A 27,710-nucleotide genomic window follows, 5' to 3' on the forward strand; every position below is an offset into this window, starting at 1 on the left:
CTGAAAAACGTACCATTGTTAATAATTTACAGCCGTCTATCATAAAGATTTGGATATTATATGCGTTGTTATTACTGCCAACTGCAGTTTCAACTGAAAAATACTAGTGGTAGGACCTCTTGTGAGTCCGCACGTGTTGGTGCCACCACTTGCCTATTTCTGCCGTGTAGCAGTAATGCGTTTCGGTTTGAAGGGTGGGGCAGCCGTTGTAATTATACTTGAGACCTTAGAACTTATATCTCAAGGTGGGAGGCGCATTTACGTTGTAGATGTCTATGGGCTCCAGTAAACACTTAAGGGATGGGCTGTGAGCTCGTCCACCCATCTAAGCAATAAAAAAAAAACAAATGTGATAGAACTTACTAAATCTAAGAGTGCGGCCATGAAAAGCGCGTCGGGCGTGGCCCCCGGCTGCGTGGCATCCAGCATGAAGCTGAACCGCGCCAGCCCCGCGTACAGGGGCGCCGCCGCCACCAGACGTCTCCGCTTCAGCACTACCACTTCAGACTCACCACCACCCGACCCGCCTTCCGCTGAGCATCTTCGTGACATGTCTGAACATTTATTAAGTTCATTTTAAACAATTGAACGATAAATCAGGTGTAAAAATGGTGATTGCTTTACAACTTATCGCTTGTTTTATTTGCATTCTTGGGGTTTGGATTAGAATATCGCGATAAGCAATAGTATTGTTACGTACCGATAATGAGATGGACTAAGCTTTATTTTATGTTCAGTCGCCAGACAGACCAGGTAAGGACATCGAATATTTCGTCGCTGTCAAATCAAAATCTGCTATGTGCAAAAATTCTATTTTGAATTAAGGAGTAAAAACATTTTCGTATAAAATTTTATATGAAGGTGAAAGTTTAAGAACTATATCAAATGAAAGCTATAGATAAATATTAAAGCTATAGACACATAGCAGTTTTTTTCATACGGTAGATAGGGCTGTGAACTATACGAAAAGGTAAAAAGTAAAAATCTCAAAACGTACACATAGCAGATTTTGGTTTGACAACGAGGATTTGAATAATCTAAATAAAAATCTTAATATACTTTTTTTTCGCTTTTTTCGAGTTTTTACCAGTACACTGTGTACTGCTTCAGCTTCGGTAACCACTTAATATGAGCTACGTCTTGTTCATATGAAACACAAAGACAAACAGCTTACATCCTCCACTGCTCTCTTCAATACTGCCGTCTCTTTTCTTCCCCATTTTTCGGAGACCGAACCTGTTCAAGCGGTCTTCGACACGTTTCCGAGCCCTGCGAAACGATTTAAGTGTAAAGCAGTTTGAGCGGTTCCGGTTTGAAGGGTGGGGCAGCCGTTGTAACTATATTGAGACATTAGAACTTATATCTCGAGGTGGGTGGCGCACTTACGTTGTAGATGTCTATGGGCTCCAGTAACCACTTGACACCAGGTGAGCTGTGAGCTCGTCCACCCATCTAAGCAAAACTCGAACGCCTGCCTCTACAACGCGTTCAGCAGATCTTGGCATTACTGACTAGCATGGCCGTTTCCGCCGCTCAGTCTCATACCCAGAGTGCTGGACCACCTCAACTCAGCCTCAGTTCGGTACATACTAGTGGTACCCAAGTGGAATAAGTTCTTATGGAGGCCAGACCTGAAATCAATTGCCCTCAAACGACTCATGAAGCTCAGAGATTTGTGCATCAGTCTGGTGGACACTGACAATGCTACCGCCAGCCCAAGTCAGCAATCTACACCTGGAAGCTTGGCTCATTGGCTTGGCGCGTAATTCGTTTCCAAATGATTCTTGTCCACCTGATGGTTGTCTGGAAGAGATCGCTCTTAGCGATACGACCGCCAATTGTACTTTTTTGTATTTAATGTATCGCACTGTTTATTTGTTTTTTGGTGTACAATAAAGAATACTCTCTCTCTCTCTCATTTTGGGTGGGACAGGCTAACATGTTCAAAAGCTCTTAGCTTGAGAGTGTAGTGAAGGCGGCACCTGTTCAAAGTGTATCCGACCCTGCGCTTGACGTGCACGGGGCGGCTGACGTGCGGCTGCGCGACGTGCACGGGGCGCGCCAGGGACACCATGCTGCCCGATATCGGCAGCGACTCCCCCGAACCCGCTCCGTTGCGTATGAGATTCGCTTGAGACTGTGGCTTCTGACGGAACCAGTTCACTAAAAATAAGAGGATTGGATTGTTGTTATTTACGTTTTCAGTCTCTACACACGTGCCTATTAAACCCCGCAATAAACTAAAGGGGAACGAGGGTGACTGAGAATCGGCGCTGTTCAATGTATCCACCATCAGCTGGGCCACCTTCTTTTTTTTTTTTCGAGCCTGAGGCCAAACCTCCTACGAGGTCCCCGCACACACAACAAGTTAAATAGTTACAAGTTAAATAGTAGTGTGTGTACCTAGCATAAATCAAAATACAATTACCGATTCCACTGATGTGAAATTTGGATGGTATGGATTTCGAATGGTGAATTTTGTGATGAGGCGTGATGTCGGCTGAGGAGGTGGCCGGTATAGTGCGTTCTGAGTGTCGAGGGGTCAGCTGGTAGCGGCGGGTGCGGGTGGACAGCGGCGACTGGCTAGCGGACTCGTCGCCTCCTTCCGTGTCGAGAAGGCTCTGGAACAATAACATTAAGTGTTTGTATCTGAACGCATGGTTCACATAACGTCTATTCAGATCAACGCATGAGATGGTCCGTTTTTATTTTCGACAATGACAAAATATCTGACTTCTTTTTGTTTTTATATTGAAGAAGTAAAACTTTTTTTTTTTTTTTTTCATTTTGTATATATTATTATGTTATTTGAAATTATTAAGCGGATTTTAGAAAACACCGAAAATAAATATTTAGATCGTTTATTTTCGAATATAAAGATTATCTACTTACTTACACTATAAGGAAACTTGGGTTTAATATAATAAATACAAAAAGAGAGGCATTGTCGTTATTTCAACGGATGTTAATATCTACATTAATGTCCAAATAGTTCTAGTACTAACATGTGCGCCGGTAGATGACGTGCTTCGTTTCTTGAAGGTGAACTTCTTATGTAGCCGCTCGTCGGCGGCGCAGCCCGAGTCCGCGCCTGTATCCGAACCGCGCTCTTCTTCAGACGCACGAGAGATGTGCCTGAAAATACATTCACTAATAATTAAATGGTGCTGTGACGCACGCTAGGTTATATATTATGTTTGAATATTTCGTATTGAAATAACAGGCACTTTCCCCCATTTACTTTTTTATTTTTTATTGCTTAAATGGGTGGACGAGCTGAGAGCCCACCTGATGTTAAGTGGTTACTGGAGCCCATAGACATCTACAACGCAAATGCGCCACCCACTTTAAGTTCCAAAGTCTCAAGCATAGTTACAACGGCTGCCCCACCCTTCAAACCGAAACACATCACTGCTTCACGGCAGAAACCGGCAGGGCGGTGGTACCCACCCGTGCGGACTCAATAGAGGTCCTACCACCAGATAAAAAAATATTGGCTGGTAGCCATTGTATGGCATTGGTGGAATAGCCCCTTATATTCCAGCTACGCCCAGACGGGTAGGTGAGTTCACGGGCTCAACCTAGGAGAATTTGCTAACACTAGCCGTAGCAAGAGCAGCGCTTCGCAGTATCTACAAGCGGATCGGAAACGCGAACAATTGAGAAGATACGACGAGAAACTCAGCGGGAGCTCGCGTTTCTACTGGTGTTTGTTGGTTATCGGTGATGATAGAAGCCAAATGAGAGACATTAACAACTGCATAAGGTCGTAGGAATTATATCATTTCATTTGTTATCGCTTATCTAGAAAGACTTTGGTCCACTCAAGGCTCTGTGATGGCCTCGAATAGTACCACTCCGTGGTGACAAAGAGATTCACCAGCAGTACTTTCCGAGTAACATACCAGTGTATCGTGATCACCAATCGACTGAATTCGATTGTGATGTCCATGGGTTCTCACAGCGACTTTCTCAACATGCATATAATATCTTCTTCTATATCGTTCCCTCACTACTGAGGATCGCGACCACATGCGATGTACTTCCAATGCGCCCGATCATGGGTGGCATGGACTGCATGGTACAGACTACCACCGAGTGCTTCTCTTGCTAGATCTGACCATCTGGCTGGTGTTCTGGCATATAATATACAGAGGTATAAAGTCCGATACACACAATATCAAGTATGTATTCTGATTTAATAAGCCCCAAATAAAAGTAGGTTTTTTTTAAAGTGAATCCGTATTTTTTTTAAGTTAGATTTTTCTTTTTAAGCAAGGTGAAATAGACTCACCGTATAACTCTAGTGGTCTGCATATTGGAGTCCTTTTGTTGATTGTCTGGTCTTTCTGCAGTGTCGAGCAAAGCGCTGAAGGCCACCACACGATACTCGGTGCCGTGAGCTTCTCTCACATAACTCAGAAGTAGCCGCACTTCCATGTATAATGTCTATAAGTACAGTTCAAAAATTATTTAATGTATTTTTATACAATACTAGGTGACCCGGCAGACTCTGTAGTGCCTCAATCGATAAATAAAAGACCTAAACTTTTGTATAAAATAAACTTAAAACAAACAAAAGGAATCCGTCCGACGGGGGACACATCAAAGGGAAAACACAGTTGTTATTTAATTCCGAGCATTTTTAAATTTATTTAGCTTTTAAACCTTCTCTGGACTTCCACAAATAATTCAAGACCAAAATTAGCCAAATCGGTCCAGCTGTTCTCGAGTTTTAGCGAGACTAACGAACAGCAATTCATTTTTATATAAATAGATAGATAATGAATATTGTCAGGCATATTTTTTTGTGTAATGACTTTTTAATACTCAGTTTGAAATTAAGAAAGACTTAATTAAGTGTGTTATGGACAAGTATGAAAAATTTCTTACCGAATTATCTAGATTCTTTAACTCCTTGTGCATCATTGCAAATCTAGTGACGAGCACTCTAAAGGTAGCTTCTATAATGAAGATCTCAATGGCTCTGTTCGGACCTTGTCCTTGGCCGAAATTGGTCGCATAATCGTTTTGTAGTTGAGCGATGTCCGGGGACTTCGCGTAGTTTCGCTTTTGTTGATCTGTTCAAATTGTAAAGTCGAAGTAAATTCTGTGTTGAAAACAACATCGTCTGTGATCAATTTTTGTCCCTAGCTATTCGCTGGAGAGAATTTGTTAAAACTAACCCTAGGAAGAGCAGTGCTTCGCAAAATCTACCACCTGATCAGAATCAGAACCCTGAGAACCTCCGGCGAGAAACTCAGTGTACTGTGTCTATGGGTTAGTTCGCTCGTCGAACTATTCGTCGTAATCGACGAGTTCGTAAAACTTTCGTCAAAAACTTGTAAAATTTATCCCAATTTCGTTACTTAGTGCACTCGTCCTATTTTGTCAATGCATTAATTAATTTCGTTTTAATCAACTTAAAGTTAGATCGACAGGATTTGCCCTGTGTTGAATGAAACACATTAACTGCTTGGTCGAAATATTGAATAACAAGTAAAAAAAAACCTAGTTTTTATATGAACGAGGCTAAACAATAAATTCGCAACTTACTCATCGGCGAAACCATTGCTGATGGTTCAGCGCAGAACCCTATAGCGGCATGTAGATTGTCCAGGACTTCTCTGATCGGGGAGAATTTTGTCATATCCTTTAGTCGGATCGTAAATTTTGGTATCGAGGCCGCTCGTAGCTGACGGAGCGAGTTGCGGGCCTGAACACGGAGACATTCGGCTTGCGGACCGCGCAGCGCCGTGGTGCAGCCGTGCGAACATCCCAATTGACGAAGTATTCTAACGAAATCAAAACGACGCCTCTATAGGACGGTGCTTTAGTCAAACGTAACATTACTGGCATGTTATAGAGTCCATTTTTATATGTATTTTTTTGGAACGAAGTTCCTTATGGGTCGATGCGGAGGGGTACCCTAACCGGGAAAAAACGTCCATAACGTAAGATTTTTATTATTTATGCATAGTCTTAGTATGATGGCTATACAGTGACTATAGTCTACATGATGACGGTTATTATTATTATTCATATAAACAGCTGTTTCTTTGTATATTATTATTATATATTTTTTTATAAATCATTGTGAATAAAATAAAGTTGATAAATTTGTAAGGAAGTTTTTTTTAAGCAATAAAAAATCATGATAAAAAATGTATACCCGAATAATTATTTTCTTTATAACTCGAATAGAACTTAAAAGTGATGTTTTTGTAATAAGGAACTTCGTTTCTATCCGGTGTCCCACGACACCATACATATTTTTTTTCATGAAACCTTTACCTTAAAATTATTTGCATTATCATGAAATATGGACAATCTAGGTTCTCTTCTTCCTTTGCCCGTTCTTTAGCACTTTCACCTCCTTCTATGTTCGTCGACTCTTGACTGTGTGCGCAAGGTATACCGGAATCCCTCTCCTGTTAGATTCGCAAAACAAACAGGTTCTTAGTTAGTTATAAATTTTTCTCTTGAGCCCTCCAATAATTTTCAGTTCTATCGCTACCTTATTCTCCTTCTCTTTTTTGAAGTCCGACATCGGATCGACTGTCCCGGGCTGCGGGTCATCAGGAGTATTGCTTTGCCAGTTTTTATGAACACCGATTTCCATCAACGTGTCAACCAAGTTTAGCATCACCTCCATTACCCGAAGCGTTATGTAATAGCTGTCCAGCGTCGATACGGAATGAATGGCCTAAAATTCAATTGGAATTGGAGGAGCTAACACAAGAACTTGTTTAAAGTTAGTTTTAAATAGGTAGTTTTAATAGTTGGTTCTATCTATTATCTATTCTTCCTATCTTTTATCTATTCTTCCTATATATTATCTATTCTCTCTATCTATTATCCTATATTATCTATTCTTCTTTGGGCAATTACAGCCTACATTACGAACCTAGGAACGTATGAACTTGTACTATCGCCACAAAGGTCGCTCTATAAATTTCATATCCGTGCGTTACTTTCCTCTGCTCTTGCTAAGCACGTGTTGTCTGCTTGGGATGGTAGCACTCCTGAATATACCGCGAAACTATAAAGTGTTTCATTCTGAGCTGTCGCATGGTGAGTTATCACTTTGTGGTGTGTATGAAATCCGGTAACTGCTAAAGATTAATAGTTGGACCGCAAAGTCGTCCGATTTAAAGTAAATACAAAAAATTTGCGAGTAGCACTTTTGTAGACTCAACTTACTTTCAATACAACTTGGAAATTAATGTCGCCCTCTTTAGTGATGTAGTTCACAGATCCAGGAGCCTCCTGTATTTCTTCAACTATATAAGTAATGTTCGAATCCGTCTGAGATCTCGTTAAACTGGGCTTTCGTTCAGGCGTCGGTATGTGTTGAGATCCTTGCATACTTACGGAATCTATTTGAGATTCCATCGAGCCCTAAATCGCAAAAGTCAATTTTTTTTATTCCTTAGATGGGTGGACTAGCTCACAGCCCACCTGGTGTTAAGTGGTTACTGTAGCCCATAAACATCTACAACGTAAATACGCCATCCACCTTGAGATATAAGTTCTAAGGTCTCAGTATAGTTACAACGGCTACCCCACCCTTCAAAACGCATTACTGCTTCACGGCAGAAATAGGCGGGGTGGCGGTACCTACCCGGACTCACAAGAGGTCCTACCACCAGTCAAAAAGCAATAGTCCCATTATTACATGTATAAGGTTTTATTTTGCTGTAAACCAGTAGATAGGCTCACGGTAACGTCTTTTCATCTGTTATTAATCCATTAGATGAGTTTACAAATAACATAGACAATGCTCATCTTAATACTAGAAGTTGAAGTTTTATTCGTATTGTGTTAAGATAGGTAAAACACATGTAAAATATGTTCCTAATATTTTAAGTTTGTAAAATTCTATTTATTATTTAAAAAAATCGATATCTGTTTGTTCACTAGGCGTTCTTAGACCTCTCATCAGATTGTGATGAAACTTAGTTGATATAGTATTCGTTCGCAATCCATGGAAAGGGTTTTTTCTTACAGCACCATCAACGTACGCGGAGTAAATTCAAGATGTTTTTATACCATTAGTGATAGATACAGCGGATCGAGATCGGGTTGCACTTGTTATTACTATTACGTTTGAGAATTAACACACTGACCTGTTGTGTTTTCGACAAATAATCGGGAGATGGTGTTGGTGTGTGTTCCGTAACTGTTATTATGGGATTTTTCTTTTTTTGCACGTTAGAGGGTACTGTGTTCGACGGGCCTTGAGCGCGTTCAGTTTTCACTTCACCGATATATCTAAAATAATGCATTATTATACCTAATATCTGTAATTTATTGTTATTTAAATGGATGATTGTTGAATAAATTCTTTGAAATAATATACACCAAATAATATAAAAAGAAAACATCCAGATATTAATAATCAGTTGTTATTTGTATGTATGTTTCGAATTATACAATTATTATTTTAACTTAAATTCGTAATTAAATATGACATCTGCAAACTGTATACTGATTACCATAAAATTAGGTAGTAATTAAAATAAAACGAATACTTATGTATTTTGAATCAGGCTAATGGAATATTGATACTTCGTTCACAATTTTAACTTGTAACGAATATTTTTGTTTACATGTATATATATGACTAGAAAACAATGGATCAGTAATAAAAAAAACAAACATGCCTTAAACCGTATTTTCTATTAAACTTGACTCGCTATTTATTCAATATTATAAAACGTTTTATGCGAATGTTGCTTTAAATTCTACATTTAAGATGACAAATATTTATTAATCGAATTTTACGAATGGCTCTGAAGCAAACAAATCAATAATTAAATGGTAAAAATCGATAATTCTAATTCTACATTAATTACAAATAATTGAGTTTTAAGGTGAGTTGCCTATGTATATGTCGTGTTACGTCTAAGGAGCCCCGTGCGTGCATTTCTACTTGTTTGTATATGTGTGCTTGAATGTGTTTTGTTCGGTGGGTATACTGTACATTAACTAGTTAACTGACATGTAGGTCACCGGTGTCCTACTTTTTTTATTTTTTATTGCTTAGATAGGTGGACGAGCTCACAGCCCACCTGGTGTTAAGTGGTTACTGGAGCCCATAGACATCTACGACGTAAATGCGCCACCCACCTTGAGATATCAGTTCCAAGGTCTCAGTATAGTTACAACGGCTGCCCCACTCTTCAAACCGAAACGCATTACTGCTTCACGGCAGAAATAGGCAGGGTGGTGGTGCCTACCCGTGCGGACTCACAAGAGGTCCTGCCACCAGTAAGAAAAGTAAGTCTCTTCAATCGTCTTACTAAGGCGCCGGAATATCTAGTAGACTCTGGGAATGACGAATTCGAACGATGCCGAGTAAAAATCTATTTCTTCTAAGACTGAAAAGACTAAAACATACATTATGATGATGATATTAATTTATCCTTAATGGGAAAGGCAAAGGACTTTAGTCTATACAGCCAGGTCTTGTAAAACATAAATTAACAAACAAAAGAAGGCAAATTTGGACAATCCAGACTCCTTAGTAACAAAAATCGACATAGTTACTTCAGTGCCCCACGTAGGGCACCGGTGACCTACACGGCAGTCAACGTGTTAATATTACCTAAAAGCCGAAAGATCTGTGTACGGCAATAAATTTTCTTGATCTCAAAGTATCTCATAAGCTGTTTTATACTTTATAATATCATGTGCAATGCGATTATATCCATTAAGTAAAGTCCGAAACGATTATCTAGCGTCTAAGTTACAAAGCTAGCTAGTTAATTTGCTCCTCTTACATTCCTTTAAACTTACCCGTTCGACGCTAGCTCATCAATCAAACAGCTAGCGATCGTATATCCATTATAATATTGCACGGGAATAAGCGTTAAAAAAACGGGAGAAAGAGAAAATATAATTTTTAAATAGAATAATATTTCACTTAGAAAACGTGTAAAGAAATTAATCATGCTGTGCGACGATATTTTAAAATATTATAAATTTGTAATGGAAATGTGTACCTATTAAGTATAAAAAAAATAGACAATAATTTAATAATATAATACTATACTTGCATTAAGATATAATATTCAACTAGCTGAAAGATACTATCACAAAAGTATTTGTAGATTAATAATATTTTATACGGTTTCCGCGAGTCCTAGACATGATTAAAACTACTTTTACAGTTTATTACGACTTAATAAGTCTTCCGTGATCACGATATGTGTAAAGCGTTCAAAATAATAAAATGATAATAATAAAGCCGAGATTTAACCATCATAGTAATTTTAATCATGATTGTAGTTTGTCTTCTTGATAATTGTATTGTTCTGTCATGTGTTTCTAATAGCAGACGAAGAGCTACTACGAGTAGTAGTGTTACTTTATAATAATATAAAAAACGGCTGCCTTCTATTTTAATCTAGAACGGCTTAATTGATTGCCTAATTAATCTAAAATCAAAATTGAAACTATGTAGAGGAATCAAAATCGTTAGTAAACAATTCGAATATCGATCGAGTTTTTCTACGCAACAACATTTAAGTTTGGTACGTACGTACTAGAATAATATATGAAATGGTAAAAATAAATATAAATAAAAAAGTATTTTACACACGCTTAGCTTACCTCAGACTCGGCATACTTTTCCCTTTGATGAGATTGCACGGAAACATATCGCCGGTAAGGCGCGGACCGGCTCGAGGGAAATTGCTGGCCAAAGCGGAATTGGGCCTGTCGTCTGCGTTGTCCAAGCTCCTGTGGTACTCCTGCAAGACCAAGATTTATTGAGAGTGTGACGAAGACCGAATGTTCCCCATTAAATTCCAACAAAGTAAATACAGATATCATCCTCACGGCTGTGTGAAAAGTGAACTTTTGATCTTCCTGTCCGATTTTCTCTAACGCCTTTTCGGACTTCGAGAGCAATTTTGTTTCGACAAACGCTTTCAGATCGGCCATTTTCATTTTACGCTTAATCTTTTCACTCGACCTCCGGCTCATAACGTTTTCTTCCTCGACTCTTGGCTGTACCGGAAACGGTAGCTCCGTTACTGGCGATATGTCTTTAGGTTCGGGGACTTCTATGAAATTCTTCAAGGAATCTCGCTCTTTTACGTCGGGACTTTGGTAAACTGATACTTCTATTTTCGGTATCGGTAGAGAATTGCTTCTTTTACGTGGTTGAGTCTGTTTGGACAGGTCGTCACATATGTCCCGGAGCCTGATGATTATGAGTTGCAGTTAATACACGTACTCATTCTCTTATTATGTTTAAAATGACTTTAATGATTCATTTATACCTGTTATAAAGGTAATGCAGCGCCCAATATACGCCTTCCTCTTGCCATTGCGAAGTAAACAGGCATCGCAATGTGGCTATGTCTAAAAATGTAGCGGCAGATAGCTGAAGAATAAGAAAACCAAATTGAAAATACAGGCAAGTTTTCATTTTAAAGGGATATATTTGGCAAATTTGTTGTACGAAATTGAGTCGTGTTTTTTATTATTATAAATTTGTCAATATATATTGGGTTTTAGTTGGTTATTATTCAAGGCTTACATGGATTTTTTTTGTTGGTTGCGGCTTTTCTGCTGTTGTTGATGTATCCTTTGGGCCAGGACCTCCACTGTCAGAAAGAGACTCTTTGTCTGATGAACTGTATTTAAAAAAAAAGAAAAAATAGTAATCAAAACTTTTGCGTTGTTAATTTGTTAGGTTACTAGAGACCCGCCCTCGCTTCGCTTCGCAAACATTAAATTTTTTTATTGATAGCTGAGTTCCGCGATGTTATGTCCCGTTGTACCGCGGATGACGCCGCGGGGCGAAGCTAGTCTAAAAAAGTAAAGCCTAAGTTCATCATCATCAGCTACCTATCAGTGAAAGTCCCGTCAAAATCGGTCCAGCCGTTAGTTCCAGAGATTAGCCGGAACAAACAGACAGACAGACAGACAAAAATTGTAAAAAATGCTATTTTGGTGTATGTACCGTATAATATATATATTCATATGCATGTAGTAAAAAGCGGTTATTTCAATATTACAAACAGACACTCAAATTTTATTTATATGTATAGATTACTAATTTGCCGACCATAATAGAACTTTTCGATCATTTCGAAATTTAATATATCAATAAATAAAACTACTGTACTGGTGGTAGGACTTCTTGTGAGTCCGCGCGGGTAGGTACCACCGCCCTGCCTATTTCTACCGTGAAGCAGTAATGCGTTTCGGTTTGAAGGGTAGGGCAGCCGTTGTAACTATACTGAGATTTTAGAACTTATATCTCAAGGTGGGTAGCGCATCTACATTGTATATGTCTATGGGCTCCAGTAACCACTTAACACCAGGTGGGCTGTGAGCTCGTCCACCCATCTAAGCAATGAAAAAAAAAAATAGAATCTTTAGATAATAAATTTTAATAATTAATAATTATCATTAGGTACCTCATCTTAGTTATTTGAGGCAGTGGTTTTATCCCTGGTAACGACTGCTTAGACGTGTCCGTTCTTCGAAATTGGAAAATGCTTGGATCGGCTGCATAAACTGTATACGCCTCTTTCACGGAACCACCAAAATTTTGTTCGGAGGGAAGTCGGTATATAAACTACAAACAAAAAATTATTTATTTTCAGAAAATGTTTTTTTATTCGTGTTTTCAATAATGAACTCTTCCCGACATCTATTGGCGAATAATAATACTATTTTTCTTAATTGAGGGCAACTAACCGCTTTAAAGACACAACAAGATGGCGTTATCAAAAAAAAAACCGAGTCATCATCTAGTTTACTGCTAATATTAGTAACATTTTTATACCACATGTTCTTCTTCGGTGCTCGAACTCTCTTCGGGTATTGTTTCTGGAAAAATAGTTTCTTTAGGTGATGATAGCCACGGCTCCTCCTCAGTGCTGGCTTGTTTGGATGGCACATCCGACTGTGATAGGGATACATTCTGACTTGGTGGACTACCATTGACCGTGCCTTCTTCTTTTGAAAATTTCCCTTGACAAATACGTATCTTTATAAATATTTTAAATTCAGTTTTTTTTATTGCTTAGATGACTGGATGAACTCACAGCCCACCTAGACATCTACGACGTAAATGCGCCGCCCACCTTGAGATATAAGTTCTTAGGTCTCAAGTATAGTTACAAAGGCTGCCCCACCCTTCAAACTGAACGCATTACTGCTTCAGGGCAGAAATAGGCAGGGTGGTGGTACTTACCCATGCGGTTTCACAAGAGGTCCTACCACCAGTAATTACGCAATTCCTCAATATAATACATAACAATAGCTCTTGAATCAAAATACTTACTTCCAAGAAATACGTCGCTGTGTTGTGGCCTTTTCGAATATTTTCCACCTAAAGGCTTCGGTTTTGGTTTCACAAGTGTTGTAAAACAAGGCGCATCAGGATGTCGGAATTCCCACATCGCCTGCCACATCTTAAGACCATTTTCTAAGCGATAGTTATTGGTGAAGTCTGATTCTTTCAGGTGGTGCGAAAGTGGTGCAAACAGAAATACAAATAGCTGAAAACAGTTATTTAAGTTATGTTAAAGCTAAAATTAATTTGCGTAAGTTTTCATAATGAAATATTAATGATGATGTTGCATGTTATGTTTAGCTTAAGTTATTTAATCTAACATAAGGTTTTATGTTAGAATAGTATTATTTGAAAGGTCATTTAGATACTTAATTTAATCAGTCAATACAATTGAGTATGCTAATGAAATTAAAATTATACCATATTATAGTTAATAATTGATCAATTAACCTAAGACATTCAAGTAAATAAACACAAAACTGACATAGATTCAAAGAATGAGTCAAAGGCATGCCTTTCTTGATGTTACATAGGAAAACATTTTTAATTTTATCGAGATTTGCACAACACACCGTCATTGTTGGTACTGAAAACAAATAGTGAAATGGGTTCGAATAGAATACGCCATTTTCATAGTCATTGTCAGCACATTCATCAGAAGCATCGAGAAGGATCCAGTGAAGAGTATACAACAGCTTTGTTTCCACATTTCCAAGTGACTGCATGTTGTCCTTTACTCTGAAAACGTAAATGAATGTATTATACTGTATTAAGAATAAATTAAATTTAAACTCACTTTTTAATAGCTTTACAAAATACTCAGTAATTACTTCCAGCTGTATCATAATATTATTGTCCTGCTATGACTGTATTATTTTCTTCAAAAATGTTCTATTCATTTATGTAATTCTTTAGATATCAGAGAAAACTTTTAATCAACTGGTTTGTTATTGTAAAAGTTGCTATTTCCTAAAATAATTTCAGTAATATTTCTACAATCATTAAAAAAAATTTTTGATAAATTTTTGAGAAAATATTACTTATCTATTTTATCTTAGCTTATTTATATTTATAAAAAATATATATAAAAATATAAAAATCCAAAAATATATAAAAGTATTTTCTAAGTATATTTAAGGGGAAGCATTAAGAAATTGTATGCATGTTGCACTCAAAGGTAATGATTACCACTTATTTACGTAAGTGAGAGTCACCTTTTGAGTGCAAAGGGTCAATATCCACATACCTTGTGTGAAGCACTGATGCCAAGGAATGCATGACATGAGGCAGTGCTGCTTGTATGAGGCGCCATCGTGGTATTGATTCAATAGCCTCAGTGAGACTGCTCGAGAGACCTAATCTCAAATTTTGAACTAGTACTTTTTCGAACGACTGGAATATTAAAAAATATTTTATCATTATTTGCATTTTAGCTTTTCATTAGATGAATTTTTATTTACTACACTAACATATGTGGCTAGATGTCAAGCAGTAGGTAAATCTCACAGAGACCATAGTGGTTCCTGCTATGTATATCGAGACATAAAATTTAAGTTTCAATTATATGAGTGCATTTGCTGCTCTACTCTTTCAAATAATCAAGATAGTGGTACTCATTTGTATGGGGTTGCAACATGCTCTATTGTTTGTAATTAAGGTAGGACTCCTCCTCCTCCTCGAGTCGTGTTCCTCATGTCTGAGGGTCGTGACCACCATCATCCATGAGCTTCAATCTTCAGATATTTTTCCACTTTCCCCTGTCCACGGCGTCATGCAGCGCGCTGTACACTGTACTGTCCAAAGCGGTGCGAATCTGATCGGACCAACGAGTCTGGCTGCGGCCTCTAGATCTGTTTCCTTCAACTTTCCCTGTGATCATAAGTTTTTCCAGGTTATCGCCGTCTTTCCTCGCAATGTGACCAAAATATTCGAGGATCCGCTTCAGACATACAGTAGACAGTCTGATTTTGATGCCCAGTTGCTTCAATATCGACACGTTAGTTCGGAAGGCTGTCCACGGAATTCTTAGCATCCGTCTCCAACACCACATTTCGAAAGCATCGATGCGCATAGGACTAGAGGCTTAAGTATTAAGGAGTTAGGTAGGAAAACAGCTCTTTTATCAAAGAAAGATTTCCTACTATTTGTAGCACCTACTAGCAGCAGCACACAAAAAAATGTGCAAAGCTGTTTCTGTAAAATAAAAGTTGATAAAATCACTTTAATATTTACTAAGAATCTTTTCTTTACTTTTGAAACTAGTAAAGCTTTAAAATACCTTATTACTTTAAAATTATATATCTTTATATTACTTAAATATAACATACAACTAAACCTACCTTACAAGCTTCCTTCAGTTCCTGTAAAAGCAAAATTATTATTTAATCATATTATTATGTATGAAAAAAATCGTGCCTATCTATAGTACCCAAAAGCCAGTTATTTACATTTAAAAGGTCGACTCTAACATACAAATGCACTATATACAAAACTACAATTTTTGATCAAACAGATGGTTTACAATGTAAACAATAACATTGTCTATTTTTTTTATTATGTCATTTGTGTCCTCTTGGGTAGGCAACGGCAAACCGAACGTAGCTCGTACAGCCTAGTTTTCTATATGGCTTAGAATAAAATGAAATAGACGAAAATTAAATGTTAACGTAAAAACCTCCTAATGAACCGAATAATTTTTAAGAACTCTGGTACTTAAGAGTGATTTTATTCTATTAACCAACACGGGAGTTTTCTTTCGGAAACTCTTTTACCACATGTTAAAATCGTTAAAATCTGAACAAATGTTTTTTTATCCTGAGTCTTGAATTCTCCAGCTGTCGCATAAAAGACCTTAAAACAGTGCATAACTACATAAAAAAGGTACCACTAAGTACAGATGCATTAAACTGTGTTTTTATTTAGGCAACAAAATGCTAAATAAACATGTGCAGATTTATAATGATAAATACTACATAACGAAGCAAAAGTGAAGTTATCTACTAGGTGAAGTAACGTTGAAAATATCGACGCTTGAAAGGCAAACGTGACTAAGCGACAATGCGTGAACTTTACAGTAGACTAATTTAAAGTTGAAATACCTGAAAAAAAATCAGGATTGAAATGATTTTAATAGACCTAGAAATACTTTTTTTTGCGCATCGAATAAGGTTATTGCCTATCATTTATTTATGTATAAAGCAGTTATTGTCGTTTAGTCACGTTTGCCTTTCAAGCGTCGATGTGTTCGAGAATAGTAGAGTAAGTTTAATCATGAGTATGTTTTCGTAATTATATTTAAACTTACTGCAACTGAATTGAAACTTCAACAGTTCAATTTCAAGACACATGGTAGTTAACATTATAGCGTACATGGGATTCGGTAACCACTAATCACCAGATGGGCCATCTACCTAAGTATGACGAAACAATTCAGAAAATATAAGTAGCTTGACGTTTTTGACGTCATAATTGTTAGGGAGCATCTAGAGCGACTGCCAATTATTTTAATTTTGAAAAAAAAACAAAACAATGTTTGTTTCACAAACATCGAAAATTCTTCGTAGGTATATACACAGTAAGGTGTTAATGCGCCATTAATTGTAACCATTGTCTATGCTAGTGATGGATTAAGATTAAGGATACGATAAAAGTTCCTAAAATATATAGCATAGACAGGCAAACCAATAGCAAAAACGAAAGCAGAAACGCGGTGGAAGAACACGGACTGGAACAATTTTTTTTTTATTTCCCTTGTAGGCAGACGAGCATACGGTCCACCTGATGGTGAGTGGTTACCGTCGCCCATGGACTTCAGCAATGCTAGAGGCAGAGCCAAGCCGCTGCCTACCGAAAGCCAAGCCACTGCCTACCGGAGACAAGCCGCTGCCTACCAGAGCCAAGCCGCTACCTACCGAAACCAAGCTGCTGCCTACCGGAGCCAAGCCGCTGTCTACCTGCAGTCAGCGTAGAACCACTATTCTGTACCAAAGTCTCAAACTTGAACAGAGTTTTCTTAAATAACGGTGACGTATTACAAGCAGAAGGAGAGCTAACATACTGCTATTCGTAAAATAAAAGCAGTTGTGAGCATTATTTGTAAAAAAAAAAATAGTAATAAAAACACTAGCCCTCATAGATCTCATCATTTAATTAATTAACGTGCATTATTGAATATCTATGCATAACGTGAACTTACATGATGTCCTGGAGCGCGTTGACAGAACTGTTTACGAACAAATAAGTAATTTATATTTAACACATTACAACAGGGTGCGAGTACAAAAAGAAATGTGAACGTAATTTAGCTCGTAGCAGTTTGATTCAGACTCAAGCTTGCTGACACTCGATAAGCGGATACGAAACATAGTTCTAATAAACGTTCATTAAAATTATTATTTCACAATATCAACAAGAACATCATACAACATTGCGTATTTACAAATGCCGTTGATCAAGTAAGGTTGTCTGTAATGTTTTGTTTTCTTTAATTTTTGTCATTGAATTTAACGAAATCATTATTACTTGTTGAATTTAAAAACTGTAAAATTGAAACATCAAAACTGTTTTTTTTTATATATTTATTTGCTTACCATGCATGAAGAGTCATGTAATTTTCCAAGACGTGGTCGAACAAAAGGTGTGGTCTGTCTCCATAGAAATATTTGAACTGGTATGGGAATCACCTCCTCACCGTTGCACTCATCTTCTGTCATATCTTTTGATTTCATTCTAATAAAATTATATTTATAAATAATACAATTGGCGCTTGCGTAATGGTATAAAAAACGTAATTTTAATATTTTAAGGGTTGATTTTTACAGGTCAAATACGAATAAGTCTATTGCGCAGTTAAAGTTTTATCTCAGGTTCAAATTAATAATCAATGTTCCAAATAGTAGATATATTTAGAGAAATATAGATTTATTAATAAATACAAACTAAAACAGAGCTTAAATTTAAATTATTGACGAAACTACTTTTCGATAAGTATTTATAACTAAGTACATAACAACTTTTAGTTATGATTATAGATCTGTAAAACGTACCTATGTATTTGTCATTAGTGGTCATATTGTTTGAAGAGCACTGTTTACGTTAAAGGCTGGGGTTGGAAATAAAAGTATATAGAGGTACAGCTATGACGGATGACGGAGGGAAAACGCGCACTTTTCCGGAGGGAAGCTCGACGGAGAGTGAGCCTTTGCGCATTCAGGTCGAGCCGAGATTCAGGGCTGTCGATGTTAAGTAAATATTGGTGGATTATTTTAGTAATTTTATTTAAACACAACCAAATGTTGATTCACTTCGTTTTGGATACTAGTTTTAAGATTTTGTTTTGTATTTTTCGTTGTATTATGTAAATACGTCTTAATTTTTGATGTTTTTCATTTGTTATATACAATAATAGCATATTTTACACAGAATGCTATGGAGTATGGAGATCTTTTTAAATTTTACTTAACTTAATAATTTTGTTTCGTTATCAATGAGGCAACCTTATTAAACATTGATCGCTGGTTCTGAATAAGAGGCAGCCTCCGATTGCCATGGTAACGACAAAATGTCTGGCACAGAGTACACAGCTTCTATATTATTTTAAGTCTAGAAAATTTGGAATGATAGTTTAGGTACTTGTCCTTTATTTGTAAGGCAATTTACATTTGTTTTGTACTTAAATGTTATTACAATTTTCTCTCAAATAAATGATCTATGTAGCCTTGAAAAATACGCATTAAAGCAGTGTATTATACACATAGCAATAGATCCTTATAGATATAACGGTTTGATAAAAAAAACGTTTCTTTAATTGACTGAACTAAGTTGAAAACTGCAACTTTCTTAATAATGAAATCATTGAAAGTAAAAAACACGTGAAAGTATACCAGTATTGATGTTGAGAGTAATATATTCCGTAGCTATTTTTCTTTTTAAACCTCTCGCCATTCCTTTTTCTGTTTTTCTCTCTTTTAAAAGGCTTTCTCTATTTCTACGGCGAGCCAATTGTTTGTTCTCGTTGGAAGGTTAGTGTGGATAATAATTAGATGCAATTCAGATTTCGATCCCATGTATCAAGGACGGTTATATTCACGCTGTGCTCACAAGCTTGTCCGCTCATTTACGCTAATTAAAATACATTTTTACATCATTTTTGGATAAAATCTTTTGAACCATGGAAATCGAAAAAGGAATATACCTAATTTGGCAAAACTGTAATTTTTAGCTTGGTTACTCTATGTTGAAGTTATCTTTTAGAAGAAGTCAAAAAGAGTTTAATTAATCTACGCACAAATCTGTATGTATTTTGCAATAGTATATACAAATAATCTTAATTAACTTAACAGAATCGTAATAATTATCAGCATTCACACTAACAGCCAATTTGTAAATAGAGTAAGGGTGTGGTGGCACACGTTACGACGTTAATAGATAAATGTTGTTCTTTTTATGGTAGTGACCGCATACAACGCGTTTCTATTCAATCGATAACAATTACTAACAGGTTTAATGAAGAAACCTAAACTTATCTTTTATCTAAAAATTAATCAGGTAAGTTTCATTTCCCGTAAACTATTTTTTTTCATTGCTTAGGTGGGTAGAAGAGCTTGCGGCCCACCTGATGTTAAGTGGTTACCGGAGCTCATAGACTTCTTCAACGTATATGCTGCCATCTACCTTGAGATATGAGCTCTAAGGTCTCAGTTTTTACATTACTGCTTCACGGCAGAAATAGGCAGGGTCGTAGCTACCTATGCAGCCTCACAAGACGTCCTACCGCCAGTAAAAAAACACATATTATAAAAATATGGAAATTCAGGAATTTGTACTGAAAATTTTGAAGATGGAATGAGGAAGTAAGTGACAATGTTCACTTAGTAATTTTCGGCTTTAATAAAACGATTTATTTATTAAATATTAGTTTCTCTTCTTATTTATTTCTTATTCTTATTTCTCGTACTGCAACGATTATTGTGGGATATAATCGCGAAACCACGAAAATAAATCCGAGGTTGAAGACTTAGAATATACGCAACTTGACTGGGCGTTACTAAAATAGACACGTTGTTTTAATGAAAAGTTTATGTTTGCCCTGAAACAATAGCTCTGAAATATTATTAAATTTGATAATACACATAATGCATTGATTTCCTGTCCTTTTAAATTTTTTTTTTTTAATTTTGATCTTCATAAACTATCGAATGACTAGTACGTTATGCAGATCGTTTATGGGTATATGATTTGTATATATCCAATAACTATGATATTTTAATTATCTACTTGTGAATTAACACATGGCCCCTCTAGTGCGAAGTAGGTAACAGATATCACAATGTGCATTTTTTTATTGCCCCTGTAAGCAGACGGAGCATACGGCCTACCTGATGGTGAGCGGTTATCGTCGCCCATGGACGTGAGCAATGCCGAGGCAGAGCCAAGCGGCTGCCTTTAAAAAATGGCATGCTGCACCCTCATTCAGTCATGAGATCGAAGTTTCAATTGTAATGTAAACATCAATGACTGCTTCGCAACTAATAGGTTTTGTTTTTAAATACTGGCTGAAAAAATATCAACAAAACCGTAGTTTGACATTTCGATTGTCTGTATGTTGATCACTAATAAGTTATCGTCAGAAAAAACTTATGATTGCATTGAGTTCTCATTTCTCAACAGTATATCGCGTTTGACTTCTCTAAGTTCTCTTCTCTCTAAGTTCATTTAGTTATTGAATTGCTGATTTTCTAATTTACTAAAGCATATTTAAACTTAGTATAAAAAATGACGAATAAAGGTACGAAAATAAAGATTAAATTCAATTAAATGAAATGTATTATTGTAAGTTAATTGGATGTAAGTGATCTAAATTATTTTTCTTAAGAGGATGGAGATCGGCCTAAATCAAAGGTGACTGCCGTAACGGCTGTTAATCTTGTGAGTCAAGTATTAGATGAAGCCTATTGCATTGCAAATGCTGCCAAAGATTCAGGTTATTTAATTGTTTTTTTTCAAATATTTTTAGATTTATTATCCGTAAAATTAGTACAACAAATATACATCTCGCGTTGATAAGAAGACTGTCATTATACGACATAATATTATTTTCATGATAGTGATACCAACTCATAACGCGTGAAGTATTCTAACAACTTTTTGCTAAAATATCTGTTTTTGTAGTTAAATTTTTTTTTAATTCTTTCTGGTGCTGAACGAATAATTACTGTTTGATATAAAACTTTGAATACCTCTACTGACAAAACAGTTTTTTTTAAAGTATGGCTCTTCTTCTCATGGTGCGATATGTAACACGATTCGATGTGACGAATTTGTAATATTTGGAGTGATAGTAATATTTAGAAAAGATTCATTAATTTATTGGGTTTTTAAGTATATTAAACTGGTCACAACAATGAAATATAGTGTGAATTTTCTCGGACAAAACGACAAAAATCGTGTGCAGGTCAACCGTGGCTCTATTTTTCAATGATCAAAAGTTTAAGACGTTGCAAAAACAATATTGATGATGAAGAAACGTCGTTAGCAGTTCTGAAAGACGACAGCTACGCGAATGAAAATAAAACACAGCTGTCTGCCAACGTTCTTGCCACATCAACTCCTCAAAAAGGTACAGGTGCAAAGACCTCATGTGATTTATAAAAGATGCTTTACGAAACTTGTTATCTAATAGCTAAACGCTTGTTTCTATAATATAATATGTTTTGATACGTACTATTAATTTGTACATCTGAAAATAAGTTCTATATTTAAACCTGTTTTACATTGTAAACGATTACCGCGAATTAATATGATCAGATACATTTCTACGGTTTACCTGTTCTTTTCATTGCAGAAGGAGTTGAGGTGATAGGGATCATAACTCAACTGATGCCACTCATTTTCCCATATGAGGTGGAGGTCTCAATACTATTGTAATTAGGCTGTTCGCGCTATCCTATCACACCTACTTATGTGACCGATGTTTCATGCCTGGTGCCTGACAAGATGGTGATACCCTCGTATGGGATTACCATACGCCTTCCATCTCTCTAATATTAGTGAATAATTAGAATATTGCTGAAATTAACGAATTAAGAGAACGGAGTAGCAGTAGCTAGAGATAGCTGAAGTTGTACCCATGATGAATAGCCGTGCAGGCTAATCTCATTGTTGTATCCTCTGACCTATTAGGAACTGACTATTATTAGGAACCGCCGGTTCGGAGTCCCGAGGGGGACGGTGATGGGAGAGATGTGCTCCGCACTAAACGCGTCACTTTCCCCTCTTTGCCTTTTCATGAGTCCTGTCTCATGCGAGGTTTGGACGTTGGTTGTTGAGCGCCAGGGAATTTTAGTCAGTTCGACTCTGACATACCCCGCCCGCCATCCCCAGTGAAGGGCGGAAGTACGGCGATTTCCTCCTGACCAAAAAAAAATACTTATTAGGAAATCTGGATAGTTTGTTTTGTCATTGTCAGGAAAACGGTAAGCGTTTGGGATCATGAGAATTCTACCAGTGCGTTTTTATTGATCAATCACAATAACAGTTTAACGACATCCATTGTTAAACATTAATCTGTATCGTAAGTTTTCAGACTACGAAGCAGTCTACATTCAGTGTGTTTCTATAGCTTTTTTCTCATCATCACCTGGATGGGAATCCCACATTACCTTAATACAGACTATCAAATAGAAACTGCCATAAAACTTTGAAATAATAATATTTTTACAATTTTAGATAACGTAGACTCAAGTTTTCTTGGAAGAGGGGATGAATTTAATACAGTGCGTATTTTCGATTCTTTTAAAGAATCTGAGAAATTAAATTAAAATAATGTTATTCATAAATGTTCCAAAATTAACTTTTAGGGAAGAAATGAATTTAGTAATTCGACTTCGCGATTAATCAACAATTTTTTTGAAATGAGTCAAATCGACTGTAATATTTGCCGTGACGATGCTATTTTCGAAGGAACAGAACGAATTCAACCGGCTGAAGTTACCGAGATAATTTCGAAGATTGACGCTTTGGATATTCAATTGAATGAAGCGTCGAAAGGTTCAACTGGAAGCTTAAATCTGTCGGATTTTTCATTCTTAACCGATGTTGCTGATATTGCAGCGAGTATAGAATCATGCTTTCAGAATAAGAACGAAAGTAGTGTAAGTAAAACAAAAACAGATATTATCATAGTACCGAGGACGGGTATAGAAAAGAGGTATTACTGTGCTAAAGCTTAATTTGTTATTATAGATAATTAAGAATCAGCTTATGAGAAATCATTTATTGAAGGTATCCCGCAAACGGATTCACTTATTAACACTTAAAAAATATTTTAGGCCATCATCAAATATGCGCTAGATACACTCTTAGAAATCATGATGCATGATGACCTTTGCATTGATGTTTATTGGCCAGAAATAGTTAGGAAACTAGTTTGGACGAGCTGATATGTGTGTGATTTGTTAATGATTGTATATTTATTTATTACAGAGTATTAATCATGACGAGGCAACATCAACTGTCACTAAGAAAGACGACGTTTGTAATTATGAAGAAACGTATTTAACATTAAATCGTAAATTCATTCAATTCAGTTTAACACACTCATTTTAGAGATTAAATTCATTCAAGTTTTAGGTACATTTTGAATCTCGAACTTTGTGGACTTTGCTTGTGTGTGTGGTTTATAAACATTCCCGATCCTGCGGAAAGAATTGAAAGCAGTCGACGTCGCCCAAAACACGTCATCTCGGATCCTCCCGATCCACTAACGGTGCTTTTAGGTACCTCAAGCACCCGTCACCGTCGTCGAACCCGTCGCTTGCGACGAAGGGCTCGACGAGTAAATTAACCCCCAGACACAGCTCACTGAGTTTCTCGCCGGATCTTCTCAGTGAGTCGCGTTTCCGATCCGGTGGTAGATTCTGCGAAGCACGGCTCTTGCTAGGGTTCGTGTTAGCAACGTCGTCAGGTTTAAGCCCCGTGAACTCACCTACTAGTTAAGGTTACGCTGGAATAGCCTCTCAAGGCTACCAGCTTAGGTAGGAAAAAAAAAGGTTTATAAATACAAAACTATGAGCGTTGGTAGCGCTGTGATGGATTCTTCGAAGTGTTGCTCCCACCTCTTTTTTATCATTCAACTACCTATTTGAACGACTCCGTTGACCCACAATGCTTAAGATATCATTTTTACTATGCAGCGACAGGATTTTAGAAGAATTCATATGTTCGGTTTTTTTTCGAGCGCTACGACATAGCCATCCATTTCCTTTCAACGCCACGACTGCCTTCGACGGCAGTAAAAGCCTTTTAAATTAAATTATATTTTTGATTGTGCCCATGGGCGTAGACGGGGAGGCGAATTTATGGCCACCTCGTACTAAGCGGTTGCCGTAGCTCACAACTGACATTGCAATGCTGTTTTAAGATGAGTCACGGAATTCTCAATAGTTCTAAAATACCAGCAGGCTACTCTTCCAGTGTGAACGCAAGATTCCTTTCCCCCAGTACACAGTTTTAAGACGATGTTTGCCGGCATGCTTAGAAGCCTAAGCATTTTAATTTTATTTCCATTAGGTGATTATGAACATTTCTCTGAGGATGATGCTGATGGTTTGTTTCCCCTTCTGAAAGATACAAGGGGATTAACATTTCAGGAAGTTGAGCTACTCACCGCTTGTTCTGTTGAAAATATTTATCCAAGTGCTAAGGTTCCGTATCCATAATTATATTTTATAGTAAAATTACGAGCGGGTAACGATAAAGCTGGTAATCATAAGATCGGGTGTTTTAAGAACCTCTTTTATTGATTTCATAGTTGCATGGTAGATTTCTGTTACGTGCAATATTACTCATACATAAGTTATTTCAGTGAACAGTGGCCTTCATTGGAGTTATGACTATTTAATTTTATCGTCCGTTGAATGTTTAGTCGTAGGTTGGTCCCAAAGTAAACTTACAGTGGGGGCTATTCGTTGTCCACGAAAAAAATGTTTAAAACTAAAAAGATTTTATTAAATTATTAAGATATTTTATTTATTAAGATGGATTATTAGCATATTTAAAAAAAGAAGATATTTATATCCAATGTAAAACAAAATAATAACACTATTTTCTAATGAAATACGTACTCAGCAGATGTTCACGATTGACTTCCACGGTGAGGGAATAACATCGTGTAATAAAAATGGAACCCGCAAAATTTTTATTTGTGTAATTACTGGTGGTAGGACCTCTTGTGAGTCCGCGCGGGTAGGTACCACCACCCTGCCTATTTCTGCCGTGAAGCAGTAATGCGTTTCCATTTGAAGGGTGGGGCAGCCGTTGCAACTATATACTTACTATACTTGAGACCTTACAACTTATATCTCATGGTGGGTGGCGCATTTACGTTGTGGATGTCTATGGGTACCAGTAACCACTTAACACCAGGTGGGCTGTGAGTTCGTTCACCCATCTAAGCAAAAAAAAGCATTTATATTGTTGCTAGTTAACAAATCAATTAAACTTTGTAAAGCTCTGAGTACAAAGCTTTATATTATCTTAAACAGGAACGCACAAATCGAGCTTCAACTCTTACAACTTCAGAAGTTAATAAAGGCTTGCAGAGAGGTAGCGTAGTTCGACGATGCCGCTTCCAAAGTTCGAAGCTTTTATCTTCTTTAAGACGGTGGTGGGGACGAAAGAAACGAAGTGCAACCCGTAGTGTAACCCAGAACCTTGCGCTCGACCACACTATTATGGAACACACATCTGGAGCTCCTATGTCTTCCGAGCTTTAAAACTTGATAAAAAAGTCTTTCCACAGAATATTAGTCATTATTTTTTTGTAAAACATAGTCTTACTTTTAAATTTTATGTTTGTAAATAAAATGTTCATAACTTATGATTTTTTTTATAAATTCCGTTATGTATTTATCACCACTAGAGGTCCCGCAGTAGTCGAAATTCGACTATAATTAATTGGAATTGTAAGTTTGTACACTATTGTGATTGTATTTTATACTTCTATAATCACAAATTTCGCCAAGACTACACTAAAAAATATTAACAAAGACAAACAATATTTAATCTATTCTCAATTTGACAACAGACGTCGAGAACAAAGGTTTGACAATAAATTAAATAGTATGCATGCGTGTGTGCGTCAAATACATGGTATGTAGTGTGTGTAATGTTTTCTTTATTGATTTAAATTATATTTTATGCATTATTTAAAAAAAGTATTAGCATTGTGCACTTCTTCTCTATATTCTCTATAAGTGTGGAAAATTTCATACTCCTCCGTCCGCGCAATTTTCTTAAAAAGGGATAAAAAGTTTTTGCTTCACGTATTAATATATAGATTGCATATGGTACAATTGACGGAAGACGAGGTAACTGGTTTTGCGGCCCACGAACAATTGCTTACATGGAAGAAAGAACTCATAATCCACCTGGTGTTGTCTTTATTTTTCTCTACCTATTTGCTGGTAGCTTAACTCCTAAGAGGCTATTCCAGATACGCCCGGATGGGTAGGTGAGCTTACGGGCTGAACCTGAGAGAATTTGCTAACACTAGCCCTATCAAGAGCAGTGCTTCGCAGAATTTACCACCGGATCGGAATCGCAACCCACTGAGAAGATCCGGCTACTCCGAAAATCCGAAATCCGAAAATCCGAAACTCAGTGGTCTGTGTTTATGGGTTGGTTCGCTCGTCGAACTCTTCATCGGGTGCTAAGTGCTTACTAAAGACCATAAACATCGTAAATACCACTATCCACCTTGCGACATGAGTTCTAAATCTCAGTTTAGCAGTACAACGGCTGCCCCACCCTTCAAACCAAAAGGCATTATTGCTTCACGGCAGAAATCATCAGGGTGATGCCTATCTGTGTAAATCCGGGGTGCCACTAATGCGAGCTCCTGAATGACTTAGCACGCCCTTAAGGCGTAGATTGCTGGTGCTGGAGAAAGACCTCTCCTTGCGAGCTGTGGTCGCCGGCACGTTAGAGGACCGGAGCTCGTAGGAGGACGTAGTGGGGTTCTGCAACCTGGTCAGTGTGCTTCGTGAGGTAAAGGAACGTGAAAAGGAAGGGCGCCAACTCCTCATTCGGCTCCTGGAGGGACCGACGAGTGCCTGGTTCGGGGGCGTCCGGGGCTGGGCTGTTGACTCAGTGGTGAGGTGGCGCAAGGTGTGGTCTGTGCGCCAGCCACGGTGTGTCTCCGGATGTCCTTCGGGATTTTTCCTGAGAAGAAATCCTGTCATCAAGACGGATACCGGCGATATTTATTTCTCGACGCGCACTATGCGGTATTCTTTTAGCCGATAAGTTTTATGGAGCTTAGTCGATACAATGGGGTGGGTTCTCGCGCGCCTTTCTCAAGGCATAGTCTTCTACGAGGAATTCGAACAAG

General features: G+C 37.3%; 2 protein-coding genes across 7 annotated transcripts in view; one reads left to right on the plus strand and one right to left on the minus strand.

Moving 5' to 3' along the window:
* Positions 1-18,524, minus strand: part of unc80 (unc80, NALCN channel complex subunit) — a 61,508-nt gene extending 42,984 nt beyond the window's left edge. For 3 of the 4 annotated variants that reach the window (XM_089728278.1, XM_089728276.1, XM_089728275.1), the window contains exons 1-26: positions 18,367-18,524; positions 17,911-18,049; positions 17,517-17,543; positions 15,661-15,681; positions 14,568-14,713; positions 13,894-14,059; positions 13,310-13,526; positions 12,809-12,996; positions 12,438-12,598; positions 11,552-11,648; positions 11,292-11,395; positions 10,831-11,212; positions 10,618-10,757; positions 9,802-9,831; positions 8,130-8,274; positions 7,204-7,401; positions 6,518-6,706; positions 6,295-6,431; positions 5,557-5,795; positions 4,894-5,081; positions 4,295-4,449; positions 3,006-3,135; positions 2,429-2,621; positions 1,983-2,163; positions 1,175-1,269; positions 364-554 (exon numbers count right to left, since the gene is read on the minus strand). In XM_089728278.1, coding sequence (XP_089584404.1) covers positions 364-554; positions 1,175-1,269; positions 1,983-2,163; positions 2,429-2,621; positions 3,006-3,135; positions 4,295-4,449; positions 4,894-5,081; positions 5,557-5,795; positions 6,295-6,431; positions 6,518-6,706; positions 7,204-7,401; positions 8,130-8,274; positions 9,802-9,831; positions 10,618-10,757; positions 10,831-11,212; positions 11,292-11,395; positions 11,552-11,648; positions 12,438-12,598; positions 12,809-12,996; positions 13,310-13,526; positions 13,894-14,059; positions 14,568-14,713; positions 15,661-15,681; positions 17,517-17,543; positions 17,911-18,048 — 3,858 coding nt within the window. In that variant the 5' untranslated portion in view covers position 18,049; positions 18,367-18,524. The remainder of the gene's footprint in view (positions 1-363; positions 555-1,174; positions 1,270-1,982; positions 2,164-2,428; positions 2,622-3,005; positions 3,136-4,294; positions 4,450-4,893; positions 5,082-5,556; positions 5,796-6,294; positions 6,432-6,517; positions 6,707-7,203; positions 7,402-8,129; positions 8,275-9,801; positions 9,832-10,617; positions 10,758-10,830; positions 11,213-11,291; positions 11,396-11,551; positions 11,649-12,437; positions 12,599-12,808; positions 12,997-13,309; positions 13,527-13,893; positions 14,060-14,567; positions 14,714-15,660; positions 15,682-17,516; positions 17,544-17,910; positions 18,050-18,366) is intronic. The other variant, XM_089728277.1, reaches the window with a different exon arrangement.
* Positions 18,525-21,078: 2,554 nt separating this feature from the next.
* LOC149502815 (uncharacterized) lies at positions 21,079-26,211 on the plus strand. 3 transcript variants are annotated; one of them, XM_089728208.1, is made up of 7 exons: positions 21,079-21,302; positions 21,774-21,938; positions 23,048-23,094; positions 23,179-23,472; positions 23,804-23,888; positions 24,890-25,023; positions 25,864-26,211. In XM_089728208.1, exons 2-7 carry the CDS (start codon positions 21,797-21,799, stop codon positions 26,092-26,094), a joined length of 933 nt encoding a protein of 310 aa, XP_089584334.1. In that variant the 5' UTR covers positions 21,079-21,302; positions 21,774-21,796; the 3' UTR covers positions 26,095-26,211. The 3 variants fall into 3 exon arrangements, with proteins under 3 accessions (XP_089584334.1, XP_089584335.1, XP_089584336.1); XM_089728209.1 differs by having other exon boundaries at positions 23,804-23,855; XM_089728210.1 differs by lacking the exon at positions 24,890-25,023 and having other exon boundaries at positions 25,864-26,039.
* Positions 26,212-27,710: the final 1,499 nt, after the last annotated feature.

The sequence above is a fragment of the Bombyx mandarina genome, chromosome 06, assembly GCF_030267445.1.
Source record: "Bombyx mandarina strain Sakado chromosome 06, ASM3026744v2".
Classification (NCBI taxonomy): Eukaryota; Metazoa; Arthropoda; class Insecta; order Lepidoptera; family Bombycidae; genus Bombyx; species Bombyx mandarina.